This window comes from Rhea pennata, chromosome 8 (genome assembly GCF_028389875.1).
Source record: "Rhea pennata isolate bPtePen1 chromosome 8, bPtePen1.pri, whole genome shotgun sequence".
Classification (NCBI taxonomy): Eukaryota; Metazoa; Chordata; class Aves; order Rheiformes; family Rheidae; genus Rhea; species Rhea pennata.
This window is the reverse complement of record NC_084670.1, coordinates 16321511-16338428: the sequence shown is the minus strand read 5'-3', so window position 1 is coordinate 16338428 and position 16918 is coordinate 16321511. Positions and strand designations below refer to the sequence as shown.

General features: G+C 37.1%; 1 protein-coding gene across 2 annotated transcripts in view; it reads right to left on the bottom strand.

Annotated features, from left to right (window-relative positions):
- PRKACB (protein kinase cAMP-activated catalytic subunit beta) overlaps window positions 1-16918 on the bottom strand; it is a 79794-nt gene that overhangs the window by 19903 nt on the left and 42973 nt on the right. For both annotated transcript variants that reach the window (XM_062580993.1, XM_062580994.1), the window contains exons 2-4: window positions 7127-7188; window positions 6103-6231; window positions 1626-1724 (exon numbers count right to left, since the gene is read on the bottom strand). In XM_062580993.1, coding sequence (XP_062436977.1) covers window positions 1626-1724; window positions 6103-6231; window positions 7127-7188 — 290 coding nt within the window. The remainder of the gene's footprint in view (window positions 1-1625; window positions 1725-6102; window positions 6232-7126; window positions 7189-16918) is intronic.

Below are 16918 nucleotides of genomic sequence, written 5' to 3'. Positions count from 1 at the left end.
TTGGAGGACACATATCACTGTTAATTGGCAAAATACTCAAGTTCTTTACAGATTAATTAGTGCACACTGTCTTGAAAATAGAAGCTAATCTCAAAGTTCTTTCCTTCCTGGTTAAGATGGTCATTAAGATTGTCAAATGTCTCATGTGTCATGTGAGATATTTATCTCACAAACCATAAAGTATATTCTTCAGTTTCTCTCAAAGCTAGAATACTGCCTAAAAGCTCTCTGCTGTACAACAACCAATTTCCTCCAAAACATGGAAAATCTTTGAGTGTTTAGGTTCTGTTTTGAAGATATCCTGATTAGCATCTGGTGAGATGGTGTGTGCATCTGGTGTGCATGCAGGAACTTTGAAAGATTCATGACAATTGGTGCATCTCAACTAGTTCCCCAAAAAGTTTTGGCGCACAGATCTTGGCAGTCATTCTAGGATACAGCAGAGACGCCAGCTATTCCAGAGATTCTGACCCATAACTGATCCAAATATGTGAGCGCATACTCATACCCACACATATGCATGTACATCCATGCAGGCACATCCACTCAAGTGCATACAATTTAAACTGCTAAGAAGCCTCAGTAGTTAAATAACTTGAAGAGAAATAATTTATGATATCATCAAATCATCAAGATAGTAAAATTTATTTCTCAGATGTTCCCTTTAGTCTTTCAAATCTCTGCAGTATATTTCAAAATTGAACCGTATGTGTCAGAAATGCACTTTGGGTTTTGTTTTTTCCCCTCAGATAAAGCCAATGATGACAACATTCATGCAGTCACATAAGGGTATGCTGTCTAAAATAAGGCATCTAACCTAAATTGCACGGGGGCAGCGACCTGCGAGTTCTGAAGACAAAATAAGATGTTGTGGCAATATAAAATGTTACCAAACTCCAGCGGAATTTCAGCCCTCTGAAGTTACCAGCATAATCAGTGTAGGAGAATACATGCCAGCCCCTCAGCTGTTTCAGCACAAACTCCTGTATCTTAATCTAACACTGTCTTTACCAGTATCTTAAGCTAACACACGAGTTTTCATTAAACCAGAGAGAGTGTGAACACGTGTTCCACTCTGCCAGCTTTTGTGTGGAGACTGTAACCTCCAACAGAGAAAGAAAACTGGTATTGGTAACTTCCTGCACAAGATTTGTCAGGGCTCATCCACCACTGCTCCAGGTGAGGCCTCCTGAAGTGCAGCCAGAGCAGATGCAATCCTCCATAAAGCTATGAGGAATAACTGACTCATGAACTCCAGATTTAGTTATGGCAGATTAGGATGTTATTTTCCTCAGTAGTTATAAATTCACAGCGCTCTTCAAGAGAGGGTTTGAAGAAGCTCAAGAGAGGGTTTGAAGAAGCAGCATCCCAAAGCATGAATTTTTAGAGACATGTCATAATGTTTTCCAGATGAGACACAAAGGATAAAGTATTTTTATATAACCTATAATGGATAGGAAAATTAATTTTGCATTAACCATTTCTAAAGGATGTTAAATAAATTATTGATTGAATTCTTGCTCATTTTCTGTGAAATTGTTGTATCGTCCAGTTAACGTATTATGCCAAAGTTTGAGCATGCATCTCCCTGAAACTCAAACAACTACTTTCAAAATAATGATTACCTTAAAAGAATACTCCAGTCTTACAAGGAAAGGAAAGTTCACTGCTTGTAATATTCTCTTTTCATTCAGCGTGTGTTCTATTTGTTTCAGTTTTACAACCTAGAAAAGGAAAACACAATCTTCACTTTAACCGTGGCATTTTATAATTTTTTATTAAATTTTCAGTGTAATTCAATTACTTGAAGGTAAGCTCTTAACTCTACAGAGAGCTAAAAAACTTTAGGTTTATCACTTTAATAACAACACTAAGAAAATATTAAAAAGTCTAAGAACATTCTCAAGAGTTGTACTCCTGGAATGTGGTTTGCACGTGACTCTAGGAATAGTCTTTTTCACCATACAGAGTAAAAGAATCAGTTAGGAAAATATTTCTTTACGTACTCTTAAGAACTACTTGCTTTCCTTATGGAAATGCTTCTACAGCAAGATGATAGTGCAATAAAATTGATTTGATCTTTGGACCTTTTGCTAAGAACACAGAAAACCATGCCAGACATTTAATTAGGAATTCTCTATGTGGGAGGAAAAAAAAAAGGAAAGAAATGATATACTACTTTTTCCTAGGTATTCATTACAATGCTAAGCTACCATGGGCAAGTAGCAGAATTCTGATCACTGCTCTTCCTCAGCAATTAAGAATTTAGTTTCTTGTCATAATCAGTTGCGTAATTTCTTTTTTTTCCTCCATTTTACTTAATCTCTATCACCCATTTTATCTATATCTTATTTTGAGAGTGGCAGGAGACCCAAGGTGGTTTTGTTATTTTTTTTTAAAAAAATACTTTGAATAGAAGAGACAAGAAAATCTACGAGGCTGATCAAAACAAGTCATTGGTTTTTGGTATCTGGAAATCAAATCTAACAGCTATAAATGACAGATTAGCAAGATATACCAACCCTGACTGAAACTGTGTTTAAAATTAACTCTCTTTTAGGGACAAAAGGTAGTACCTATATATGTCTGAGCTTTGGTTAACCAAGTTTTCTTTCCAAAAGCAATTCCGTAACGAAACTCACTAAGCAGCACTACCTTACAGACAGGCTAAACAAAGGCAGGCAAAGGAAGGAGTAACAACCCTACACACAGCGCTGCCGGCTACATCGACATACGCTGCATTTCTTTTTATTTTTTTATATCCTGATGAACCGAGGGTAAGATCGGATAAGAAAGGGACGCAGAACTGGCCCATCCATTTTGCATTCAGGCTTAACATCTTATTTTAATGTGATTCTAGACAGACCCTTCCTTTACGATCACCAACTAGTGAATCCTCCAGAGAATGTAGCTGCTGAAACTGGTGGACTCTTTTGAAAGAGAAATATAGCCGTGTATTTTTTCAGGGAATGACTGACAGGAAATAAAGGCCAAAGAACAGTTCTCACAATTAAAAAGAGAAAGTAAACTTTCCTCCAATAAAACAGCACTAAGATTTTTTTCCTGTTTGTAATACAGCAGCTGGACCTTCTCTATAGTCTCCTAAGATAAACTAGAACAGCAACACAGCAACTCCAAAAACAGGGAGGAAGGGAAGAATGAATGCTCAAGCAAATCTGGGCTATTTCCAAGAATCCCAAGGATGTGCTAGCTAGGCTAAAGAGACATTTCTTTCCCCCATGCCAGGCTCTTAGTTGAACCTCACTGAGAGCCAGCAGACAGGCAAACCCTGCGATGAGGCTCGTTGGCAAGGGCACGTCCCGCTTCCTCAGCGGCTGCGTGAGGGCCGGCCGTGGCTTTGGGGACGGAGGCGCCCTCGGCCCCCCGCGCTGGTCCCTGCGGCCGCGCTGCAGCGCGGGGCCCGCGGCCAGGGCTGCCGCAGCACAGGGCCTGCGGGCGCCTAAGAGCCGAGTCCCAACCCCAGCACTGCAGCAAAGCCAGCCTCGTAACTGGCATGCACGGACATCTTCCCTAAACTAAACAGACAGGCAAATATGTTACTGTTTACGTGGTTTTAAAGCTTGACACACTGTCTCTTGTTTCTAGTAGAATGTGAATGAAAAAGTTATAGGCAGTTCCTCACGTTGTCTTAATTTCAAACATCTCCATATTTTCTGTCATATCCAAATTGTAGAAATTGTGATAACCATTTACTAATAAATTAACTGAAGTTAATACATGCATACATTTATAATATACACACCTATAGATATGAATATATGTCAGCCAAAGTGAGTTGAAAAAGTGTTTGCAATGCATTATTTAAACAAACACTTCAGACATCTGCTCAGCATGAAAATGCATCTCATTTTCTAATAGAAGACTGTGAGTTTTGTTTTTACCAGATATTATAGCTATAGCGTTCCAATTTATTTTAGACTGAGCAATGAGTTTAATTAACATCATAAAACATATAGCCCATATTTTAAATCTATTTTTATGACAGTTTTCTGAAGAATAACACCATCTCCTAAATTGTTCCACTGAAAGACTCAGCCACTCCTGAAAAACAGTTCAAAGAAAAAAGGTTTAAAAATGCAATTTGGCAGTGAGCTCTCCCTGCAGCAGTGGGACGTTCATCACTCCTTGCTTTTGACCCAGCTTCTGTCAGGATTCGATCAGCCACACCGCGAAAAGTGCAGGCGACATGGCCTAAATGGCCTGGACTGTCAGTCTTGCAGCTGTAGTATGCTGGCATTCCTTTTAAAGCTAATTTGGTATTTTCTGCCTTTTAAAATAGGAGTTAGAAAATATTGCCACAGGAGAAAGCTAAAGTTGCAAAAAATAAGATTTGCAAAGTCAAAAAACACCAGAATAGATGTTGAATAGACAAATTTATTTTGGCTTTTTGTCTTACGCTTTTAAAGGAGTCTGTAATCACACAGCACGTTATTCCAGGTCCAGGACACCAGACCACTCCTTGTACAGAAGGACAGCAAGTGAGACAAAGCTGCTGAAGAATCACATTTAAGGAATACTGGAACGGCCACTCAGGGAAACTGCTTTGATTAAGCTGCTGCCACGGCTCCGTTATATAACATTACTCAGGAAGGTCAAAATGCATGAGTGCAAGAGTTCAAATCAATGCAGTGCTGTTAATTTCATTTTAACCTTTTCTGATTATTAAAGCCCACTTTGCCAGATCAGTATTTTCGTAATATGATTTTTAACTTAACTTGTTATATAAAAGAAAAAGCATATAGTGCCCTATAAAGTAAGAAAAGTTATGTTGAGGACCTAAGAAACTGAGTTAATAATGCACTTCTGAAAAACTTGTCAAAACTATTAAAAACTAAATAAATTTCTTAACTGTGTACTTATTCCAAAATTCTATTCTATTTAAAATTTAAACTTCTAATGACACTGCTTACTTAACTAAAAGAGTAATACACTTTCAGGAAAAAAAATGGAGTGGAGTAACAATACAGATTCAGACTGCAGCATTTCAATCTTCAACATAGCTAATATCTACCGTGTGATAGCTGTTTGCTCTGAGGCCTCCCAAGATATGTGCATTGCTGTGGTGACATGATTCTGTGATTCTTTTCTCTTTCTAAACAGCCATTAATGCACATTGAGGGAAAGAGAAGAACAATTCTAAAAAGAAATTGAGGATCTTTTGCTATCTAAGCAATCACTATAGATGCAACAGGAATATTAAGTACTTGTGCATACAAAAAATTAATACCCTATTGGATAGAGAATGGAAAAGCAATGATTCAAGCAACCAGTATTTGTTAAATTACAGTTCACAAATGAAAATTTTTAGAACTCCAGATTCAAAGAGTCTTCCAAAATTCTTGAGTCATGTGCTAACAGTGTAAAAAAAAAAAAACAAAACAAACAAAAAAACCCAACACTTTCTGCTAAAGAATATGCAGGCCAGCTTACAAAACCTAAACAAAGAATTTAACTGATATTTTATTAATGCCTAGGACACTACTCACCATAGCCTCTTACCTGTCATTAATGCTACTAGCTGTGGTAAAAATTGTATACAACTCAAATTACTGAATATGCTGGCTAAAAAAGAAAGTCAACTGTTTAAAAGATAATGCTTTCTCTATTTTATTTGCTTTGGTCTTATGTTCCTATATGTATCCATTCTACTGTGCTGCAAGTGCAGCAAAGTAACAATGGCAGGAAAATTCATCCTAGCTCATTCAACAAATTCTAATAGTGCTTTCTTGTGGCCTCAATAATCCAAAATAGCAGTAAACACATATACATGGACCCATAAAGCCTTTTTCCTAAGTTCATCAGCTCCCACAGAAGCAGTCAGTTCATTTGTTGAATAAAAACAAAGAAAATGAATTAAAATTCCCAGCAGCGAGGAAAAAAAATACAACACATTACAAAATCAAAGAAACTCAAAGGCCAAACAAAAAGCACCACAAAAGCAGGAAAGGTTCACTGTGGCAGCACAGAAAAAAAGAACGATATAACATTTTTTGTCAGATCAGATGCACATTTGCAAACTCTACACATTCTGCTTCTAAAACTACCACTTGCACCAGAAAAAACGCTATAAATTACACCAACCTTCTGTTTGTCCAGTATCTTCATAGCATAATACTGTTCTGTGGATTTATGTTTCACCAACATAACTCTCCCGAATGATCCTGTTCCAAGAGTTTTTTGCCTCTCAAAATCATCTAGGCCAGCAGTGTTCTATATGTAGAAGGATATAATGATATTATTTATAAACTAGTACCCCAAAGACAATTTTAACTACATGCAATGTTATCATTTATGAAAGAGGGTTGGGTAAAATTGCATTTATCACAGATGAGAACCTAGAGCCAACTGCAATGTTACTAAAATTTTATAGGCATGAAATTACATTAAGAGATTTGATACTATACTGATTAAAACAGAAAAGGTAATTCTGCAATACTGTAATTCATCAACAAAGATGATACATGCTTCATAAGAATTTAGCTGTAAATAGCTCAAGAATTTAACATACAGATAAATAATCACAAATAAGCATTTCAGAGCCTGCAACATCCTTAAACCAAGTTCTAGAGAGACATACATACAAGTTGTTTACACATCACATCATTAAGTAAATTTTCCCAACTACTCATTACTATAGCATTTCAAGCACTGATTTAAAAAAAAAGTTCAGATTTTTAAATATTTCCCTCTCACAAGTTCCTTAACCTGCCCTCGCACCCCATGTGGTAGACTCCTCCTTAATACTATCAGGCAATTATTAGCAAGGTAAATTACAGATTTGCCAAAGCTTAGTATTATAGACTCAGCTGAAACATATCAATAAATTTTGAGCCTTGTCAGGCTGACTGTAAACATCGTTCTGGGTACAGGCAAGTTGTTGTTCAGTATGACTATTTCACCAGCTCCTGGTTCAAATCAAGATAAGAAATATGAATCTTTGCTGATCATAACTTCGGTGACAACACAGACATTCAAAATGGAAACTCTCTTGAAAATTGAATGAAACTTAACTCAGCTTTCTGTCTTGTTCATCACAGACTGATAATACATTATTTTAAAAAAAATTGCAACAGAGGAAATTACTGAATGCTTAAATGTTTTATACCTGAGGGGGACTCTCCCATTTTCTTAAAAAATCTTCTTTGGCTTTGGCTAGGAACTCTTTCACTGAAAATACACAAAAAATTACATTCTTATTAATGTACTTCATGGATATGATGGAGTTGCTTCTTTAACAAATTATATAAACTTCATCAACTTCATTCTTCATGAAGGTGAGCATCAATGTCTCTAAAACGTCTACAATGTCTCAAGGTAATGTCTAAGCTTTTTGGACTAACTATGTCACTCTACACAAATTAAACTACTTCAACTCTAATAACTCACAAAACTGTACATGCAAGCAGGCTTTAAGGTGATATAACTTTCTTAAAAGGATAAATGACATTTATAAATCACCATGGCACAAAGAGAGACTTTTTTTTTTCATTAGGAGTTACTTTTTCTTATAACAGATTGATCATTATGTTGTTCTCATTGCTTTTTCCAACCATCACCTTTATTTAAAGGCTGTTTGCAAGCTCAGGTACCATACGCACAGCATTACTGCAAGCAAAGACAAAACAAAGGGCTACAACAACACTGAACATTAGATATGCCCACAGTCAAAGAACAAATACTTTTAATATTAATTTTGCATTGAGATTATAGCAATGAAATAATAGCAATGGCTGTTTAAAATGTGCACAATATATTTTATTCAGATAATCTTTCAATAGTTCTTTTTTTTTGAATACCAATTATCAAGCAGGTCAGTGTAGATTACTTAATGCACAGTCATAAACAAAAGGGTTTCAGGCATTGCTGTGATTTCGAAAGAGTCACAAAATTGAGAATAAAACATCATACCAGTTGTGCATTCTCTGAATCATTTCACATAATATAACATTAATAATGTTGGATTTTCTGGACTATATTTCACCATAAGCAATTTCTAAAAATATTCAGAAACGTGCTAAGATTATTCCAGGCAAAGTCTAGAAATAAATGTTTTAGTAACTGCGTTTTAGCTTCTGATGCTCACGAAATTTAGCTTTATGACTGGTTGTAAACAATTATCTGATGAATTGGAGTATTTTAGTGCTTCTCTTCTCAGAGAAGACTTCTGTCTACAGAGAAGACTTCTGAAAAATTCCTGGGTCACTGCCTTAGTAGTGGTACAGCTTCAGTAGCGCTGAAAACAACAGAAGCCCAGGAGCAGGCTCCAGTCATGAATTTTTTTGCTTTGCTTTTCTGACTGTGCTAGGGGACGAGGCACTCAACTGTAGCAAAATACTCAAGGGAGTTTTATGGCTCCGACTGTCATGGGCTCTGATGGAGAAGTATCAGTACAAGGGCAATTTCAGAAAAACTGTCAGAAGTTATGGTAGAATTGTTTAAAATATATTTATTTATGTTTAAAATATAATACCCAATCAGCAATTTTAGTTATAGAGAAAGAAGCAATATCAGAGATAAGGAACATATTTATTACCTCTAACTTAGGGATACATGGGCTAAGAAAACACAGTTTACATCAAAGGAATTATTTTAAATTGATATGAAAATGCACTGAGAGTTATCAGGATTGATATGAAAATGCACTGAGAGTTATCAGGATTTAGGCAATAATCAGTATAAAGTTTGATACATTTATCCCAAGTGGGAAAAATATTTATATTGTTTTTAAATTGCAGAGGTTACTCATTTAATGACTTTTAGCGATTCCCATTTTAGAAAAGAGTAGGATTTCCTATGGCATGAAATAATTTCCTACTACAAAAAGAGAACCTAAGAGTGGCCAAAGTAATGACTGATGGTCCCTCTTCCACTAGGACAAGAGAGATCATGACTTTGCTATGGCTTTTTAAAATTTAGTTTCTGTCAAAGTAACATGAACATTATCTAAATGACATGATAAAAATTAAGATGATCATTAAGACTCACAAAAAGCTGAGCCTTCAAACTTAAGCAGCTGTAGCTTAGATAAGAGCATTAACTTTGCTTTAACACTGTAGAAACACAACAAAAACATGAAATAGTTTTGTTTCATTTTTTTCCCCGAGTATACAAAGAATAATCATGTTATTCCAGTACATTTTCAGTCTTAAATATCCCTCATGCAACTTCCATTGTTCAAATGAAAAAAATATTTTAAATTTCCACATCTTTTACACTGAAATCTAATTGCAAATATACTACACCATTTACATGTAATCATCTCCGTCTCTGTTCTGATTAAGGGATAAAGAATGCTGTTTATGAAAAAAAATATGGAATCCAGCTGGAAATACTCAAATTGTTGAAGAGAAAAAAAACCTTTTATAACATCAAGAAGAACACAGATCTTCTACCTTGCTCTACTTTTGTCCATTTTCTTCCAAAGCAGCTCTGAACATGTATTTTCAAAATAAATCTACCTCAAGGCATATTTTTTTTATTGCTAAAATCTACATCTTAAAAAACACTTCACATTGTGTGATGTATGTTAGAGTAATTACATTCTCTCCTCAATGAAAAGGGGCTCAAAGTTTTAAAGAAACCTGTAAGCGTCCTGGAAGCCTAGCTCTCATTTTCAGAAGTCCCCTTGGCTCCTAAAGCCTGGTACCAGCCAATTTAGGCAACTGTGCACTGAAGTCCCATTCTGAAAATGGGACTTCGAATCTGAAAAAGGATAGATGCTTTTGAAAATTACATCTGAATCTCCAAACATCCGCTCTTGCTACAAGATAACATTTTATACCTACTTTTTGGGTATAGATAAAAAATTTATGCTAACTGGTTGGTAGTGGTTGCTAGCATCACTGTGATGACCCAAAGAAGCATTAAATGATGACTTAGAAGTTTTCCGCAAGTGCACATTTTTTAGCCATTATGTTAAGATGTGACTTCTGTTGGCTCTTCTGGTCTTTAAACTGTTGCTAGTATCTGTGACTTTGGGCTCTAATGAAAGAATGAGCATACCAAAGGTCTCTATAGGTTCCCCAAAGGTTTGCAGGAACATTCACCCACACAGATGAGATGATGAAGAGAAGAAAAGAAAGAGAAAAAAAAAAGTTTTATGCATTTCCACAACAAACACATAGAAAACACAAATATATTCCCCCCTCTTTCCCCTCCCCACTCAGAAGCCAACTCCAGAGTAAAGCAGACCTTTCCCACACAGACAGAATGACTCATGCTAAATAATCACAGAACAGTTGAGCAGAAAGTACCAAATGAAAAAAGGAAAAAAAAAAAAAAAAAAAAAAGCAGCTAAATTCAGTATGAAAAAGGATGATGTATCACAGAAATAAACATAGTTTACAAAACCTCAAGAGAGATTAAGCTGTCCTCTTTAATAATGCGTCTATTCCAAGGAACAAATATCCGTGGAATTGCTGTTAACAAAACTATAGCTATCTTCATCGCACCATGCTGGATCACAATAAAACCTGTAACCAGGTGATTTTCCAACTGCTTATCACTTTGTTCCAAAGACAGCATGTGACAGATTGCATAGCATGTGGTGGCTAGCTCGGAAATGGTAAGCAATCTTCAAAATAATTCACAATCAAATTCTAGACCCGTTAGGCAACAGAGCAAAGTCCCTTGGGAAAGACTAACCCTCCCCAGCGAAGTTACTGTATGCAAGCTGGAATACATTCTTGAAAACTTTATGTTTGTCGTAAACGAATGATTTAATTTAGTGAGACTTTAAAAAAAGAACCCAGGAAACAGATCTTGGTATACAGATTCCCATAAGCACTGAAGAACGAAGAATCACTCGTATGGCTGAGCAGCATGAAGATGATGATGATGCGAGGAGTGCATGCGGAGATCAGCAAACAGAAGCTCTCCAGCCTGGTTTCCACGATACGGTAGAGTTGGAGTGAAGAAGGTTGAAACTAAAGGAGGAAAAGTTGTTGCCCAAGAAAGCAAGCTGTTGACAGCGGAGGGCAGAGCAGCAATAGCACCCCTGGCACAAGGAGGGCCACTGGAGGGGTCAGCAAGCACCCAGCTGCCGCAGCTGAGGCCGCATGAAGGTGCCAGGACTGGCAACGCACAAACACACACCACTGACCTCTCTTCTCATGGCCAGCAAGAAGAATCACCAGCAGCAGAAGCAAGTTTATGAAATGCAAACACCCAAAGCACGTAGTGGGAAATCTGGGGAGATTCAGGAAAAGGTCTTAAGAAAACAGGTTGGGAGTTAAAAGTGAAAGTCTTAAAATAACTTTTTTTTTTTTTTTTAATACCACTGCCTGTTTCAGGTAAAAGTTTAGTAAAAAGAAATCTACAGGTGCACATGCAGCTGGGCAAGGAGTATGTGAGATGCTCCCTTGGGTATCACGGACGATGCGAGACTTGGCCTAAGGAGAGCTGCACTCAAAGGGGAAAATGGTGATAAGCAAGAAAGCATACCAACAGAGATTTTTAAGGGCAGTAAAGAGCAGGATAGAAATATGTAAAATATGTAATAAAATCTTGCCACTTGAATTACTCAGCCCACCCACTAAGTCAGGACAGTCCTGGAAACACCCACTGCAACTCCATTACACAGAATTTGTTACCTATCTTGACTGTTACTGGCCAAAAGCTCCTGTTCAGACAAACCTGATTTTGCACGCAACTAAACCCATGTAGTCACAGTGTAATGAAAATGAGCTCAAAAGAGCACCCTGGGAGGGAAAGGGTGAACCCTCCCCCTGCCAAAAAAACCCTGGAACTCAAGGCTAGCACTTCCAGGTTGGAGGGATCACTGCTCCTCACTTCCTCTCTGACAGGTGGAAGCCCACAGCTTAAATCTCAACTCCAGATCCTGCGGTTCCTCAGTAAAGCTAGCATACAAAGAGGTATTAAAAAAAAAAAAATTACATCCTTGTTGATTACACCTGTTGCTCTGCTCTGAAAAAGAGATGTGTGGCAAACAAGAGCTTTGTTATTAATATAACCATACAATAGTTTTGTTTTATTGTTATATGGGTTAGCATTTACACGAAAAGTTAGCAAGATTATAAAAACAAGTTAACAAAAATAGCGTATGTGATTATTACAGAGAGTACTCCAGCCTAACACACTTTCAGAGCGAGTGAATCCCAGCATAGCTGCAGGGTTCAGGCCTTGCTGCAGTGGAGGCGCACTTAACATGGGAAAGGTCTTGCAGAGGGAGCAGCCCTGCACAGGTAACATGAATTACTTTGCTTTTCTCCCACCTCACATGCACACTGTATTTGTTATTCCCAAGCACATCTCCCACAAGAGCCAGAAATCCAGGTTTTTTGCGTGTGTGTGTGTGTATTTTTTGGAGCGGGGGGGGGGAAGTATTTGGACAGCACTCATGGCAAAAAAGCAAGAACTAAACTGATTAAGACTAAACACTGGGCACCACTACAAACCCCCATCTGCCTTGCTAAATGCCAGTCTCTGCTTGGTATTTAAAATGCCCTTTATCAAAATACAGTTCAGTTTCAGTTCCAAAACTGTAATATAATCACTTGAAATCTGGAATTAAATGGACTATTTAATTAAATCTCCAAATTTAATTTAATGGAAAAAAAGGAGGATGTACAAAGAGATTCTGGTAAATATATTTGTGTATTTCATTTTTATAAAAACATGTACTATTTACAGCCTTAAGGTGTATTTAGCTGTCTCAGTGAATACTGCAGTTACTCCACCGTGTGTCAGAAGCGAGGGAGAACGTGGCTCTAAGCTCCAAGGCTCATTCTTATATTGTTCACCTGTTCTCTTAAATGTATTTAAGTTTCTCTTTTGCACGTTTCTTATCTTGTGACTTACACTGACATTTCTCAATCCGGTTCAGCATTTAAAAATGAAGAGGGCTGAGAATGAAACATTACTGTATACTCAAGGAAGTAGCTTGAGTTCCAGTTAACATTGTTAGCTAGAAAACATTTTTAAACCGAAACAAAAATAGTATCATTGCAGCAGACCATCGAAAAGAGCGAACTGCTGCGTTTCCCACAAAACAAACAAGGAGACGGGGGAGGCTAATGCAGTTTGAAGCCTGGTTCCTGCCCAGGTGACGCTTTTTTTTTAACACGGCAGTGAAACACACTGGCTCTGCGGTGAAAAACTGACCTCTGATAATTTTATCTTATTTCTGTTCTAACAGCAGGAGAGTCAGATAGGCAAAATCGATAGACTCTGCCGCAATCTAGAATCTGATCTATTATTACTATATTTTTTTTTTACTTTAAGAGCGAGGTTTTGATCTTGTATTTCTGTTTAAATGTTAATGACTACAAAAACTGATGATGTAGTAGTAGAGCAAACTCCTAACCAGCTGCAGTGGGTAAGAATCTTCCTTGAGCTTTAAAAATAAAACAAAAAAGCAAAAATCAAAAAACCTAGGAATTAACTTTCAATGTGCGATGATAATGGATGAGAAGACTTCTATTTTAGAACTCAAGATCTAGAAGGTAGGTAAAATTTTATTTTAATCTTGTCCACAATTTTGAACTTTTGAGCTAGACAGTATTTTGTCCATCCTACAAGGGCATATTTGCAGCAGTTAAGAATTCTCTGTGGAGAATTCTTTTTTATTATTATTTTTATTTTTCAGCATTACAGGCTATTACTTCTAAGGTGCAAATTAAGAAAAGCTGAAGTATTTCTTAACATGGATCTGTTTACTGTGCGTGTTTAAAGTGTGAATCCCTGAAATCTCACTAAAATATATTCAATGTAGTACATTAATAATTACTCAGTCATAAACACAATCAAGTCTTCCTAGCTCTGCTCAATGGTACCTGCTCATACTCACATACTTGCATATATGCTTCAACCATTATCCACCATTAAGAATTCAAATTAAAAATAGATGATTATAAAAAGAATATACAGGTGAGATTTTAAAAAACCCCCAAACTTCTCATTTTAAAAAAGAATCTAGAATCAAGCCTCATCAAAATTTACAGATGAATATACTTCATAAAAAGAGAAAAGTGACCCCTTCCCCCCAAGAAACACACAGATAAATGCTACATTTTTCTGTTATATACTCTCTTCTTCTCTGCTAAAAAAAGAAAAAGGTATGAACCGATTGAGGTTTATTATTCAAATCCTAATTTACTGATAATATACAAGACTTTATTGCAGACAAAGCGAATAGCTGCACGTGTTCGCACGGTCCTTCACGGTGGCATGTCTCTCTTTCCTGCCTAAACCTCCCTTCCAAATGAGGGGATCATTAGCACTCTCTCTCTCTGTGGTTACCGTAGATATTTTTTCTTCCAGTTCTCTAGTAACACAGCTGGCATCCAGTTAGTTCTGGAATATGTTAACTAAGCTTTGCCTTAAGGAAAGGGGTCTCTGCAGTACCTTTCTCCTGTCCTTGAAGTGTGCTTTGAAGGGAATTACTCCGGACTGCTAGACACTACGCATTCATAAATCTGCTTCCTTTCTTGCAACAGTCAACATGCTTTGAGGCTTAAAAGTCCACGAAGTAGCAATTTGATTTGTTAGGCTGCAGTTCCATGTTCAATATGGGCTAGTACAAATAACTGCTCCCCAAAAAAGCAATCCTGTCCTTCCAGTCGTCTGTTCCTGTCTCTGTATCGTGACCTTCCTTGAAAGAGCAAAAGCGCCTTTGTGGCTGATTGCCAAAGCAGGTCAGGGAATTGAGCCAGATTAAAACCTAATGCAGAGAAGCAAGAAAGGAAAAAGAAAACTAGTCTTAATCCAAACCAATTCCCAGTTCATTTCATCACATGAATGCTGCTGCTGGGGTGAGGGAGAGGACAACGTGAGGTGGAAACAGGCAAACGCATGGGGCCAGGCAGAACTGCTCCTTTTCTGAAGCAGTGCCAGCTTAGCCTTGTATAACACGGCCATGAAAGTACTGCACTGGGCTACTGAAAATACTGCTATACGATAATTCTTATTTTAAGTTATTATTCTTCAATTCAGAACAGTTCATTCTATCAGCTTAAAATTAATACAGTAAGTTTAATACAATTACTTACAAATGTAATACTTAATGCTCCCTATATAGAAAGTTGCATCATACATAAAAGGTTATGTGAAGAAATGTTAACATATAGAATTCTCAATTATCATATGTTGATGGGTTTTGTGGGTAATTAGGAATTAAGCTTCATCTGTGCAGTAACAGCCTCCACAGCTCTAGCTGAATTTCACGCAGCAAGTAATCTAAAACGTCTCAACTGCCACAGATTCTCATGTTGAAGACTTCCTGTGTGAAATATAACAAGTATTAGTTTTCACAATTCTCCCACAGTTTTAAATTTTCTTTTGTAATTTTAAACACCTCTGTTTCTGCAGTGCATGTATTTCCATGGCAACCATGTGAAAAAAGGAATAAATTTTAAGAATGAGTTCCAAGAACAAAATTTTCTAGGGCATTACTATAAGATTCCTTGTAACTATAGCTACACTCCTGCGTGAAGGCTGTTAGCAAATTCTATCAGCTAAATATAAGAACAAATCAGATTTTTTTTTTCTCTTACAGTCAATAGCACATAGCAAAAGCAAAACGTTCACCGAACCTTCTACAAGGTTTCCTCTAGCGAGGCCGTCCATCCCTCTGCGCTATGAGACACTGGTTAACAAGCCAGCAGTAACTTTCTCCCCTGTATTACTGCCCCCACCTTGCCTCTTAAAAGTTCGGTGACAAAACAGGATAGCATATTACTGGCCTACTATCACTGAGGGTATGTTTTAGGGTTAGATTATTAGAAACTGTAAGCAAGAATCTGCAGGGCATTGATCTGCATATTCACCAATAGATTTCCTGCAAGCATGCAATGGCTCTCACAGTACTACATAGACTCATGCATAAATACTCTTTTCTTGAGAAGCAACCCAAGTTTTATTAAACTGTTTTCCTTCCTATACTCCACACTAAGCATCTTCAGGGATTGCTGACCACATGGATGCAATTTAAGGAAGACTAGAAATGAGCAACTCGTGTTGCTTTTTCTTTTTTCATGCATTTCCTACAAGGAGTCTGAATAATACTAGGTAAGTCCCTGTATATATCCTTCTTGGATTTTATTTACAGTAAACAACGTGTAAAAACAATCTTGCTTTAACTGCATCCATTTCTAAGACGGCTTCCTACAGAACTCCTTGGCCCGAGCCCCGACGTTATCACAACTGCACAATTCCCACATGCTTGTGCTGGAACCAGTAAGCTGCCTCCTCACAGCTGGCCTAGGGCAGCAACACAGCTTCTCATCTCATTGTAAGAGTCGAATCTGACACGTCACAACACTGAAATATCTCACACAGAGCACACTATCAATATTTACAGGAATGGGTTGCCTACAGTAACTAGCCAAGTTGTAGAAGTTCATTTATAACCTTAAATAGCAGAGAGACTGACTTCCTGAAGGAGGAAGTCTGATGTAAATAAGTGTTTCACAATTCAATACATCAAGTGAACAAAAAGCTTTGGTTTGCCACAGGCCTAGGGCAAGCAAAAAATAGGTAAGAATATTTACTATCCATTTTGATAACAAATGGCCCTTTAGAGAAAGGCAGGTTAAAGCCGGTGCTTATTTTGGTAACAGGTGGACACAGAACTTGAACAGAATTGAGTTATAAACCCTGAAAAGAAATTAAAAAACAAAAACCAAACAAAAACAAAAAAGCAAGCACAAGTTCTTAATGAGCTATTGCATCTGTTAGAGATGAGGATAGAGAAGAACTCCAAAAACAGGATTCAGGTTACAAAATTGCCCTGAAGAACATCCGTAATTAAAGATGTGAAACCCATGTTGTGAACTTTGGCCTGCAATAGTAATACTAGCAGTGATTTTAACTCTTAAAGGAACTAAGCAACAAATAACTACGTAAACAATTTGGCACATTAAAAAAAAAAAAAAAAAAA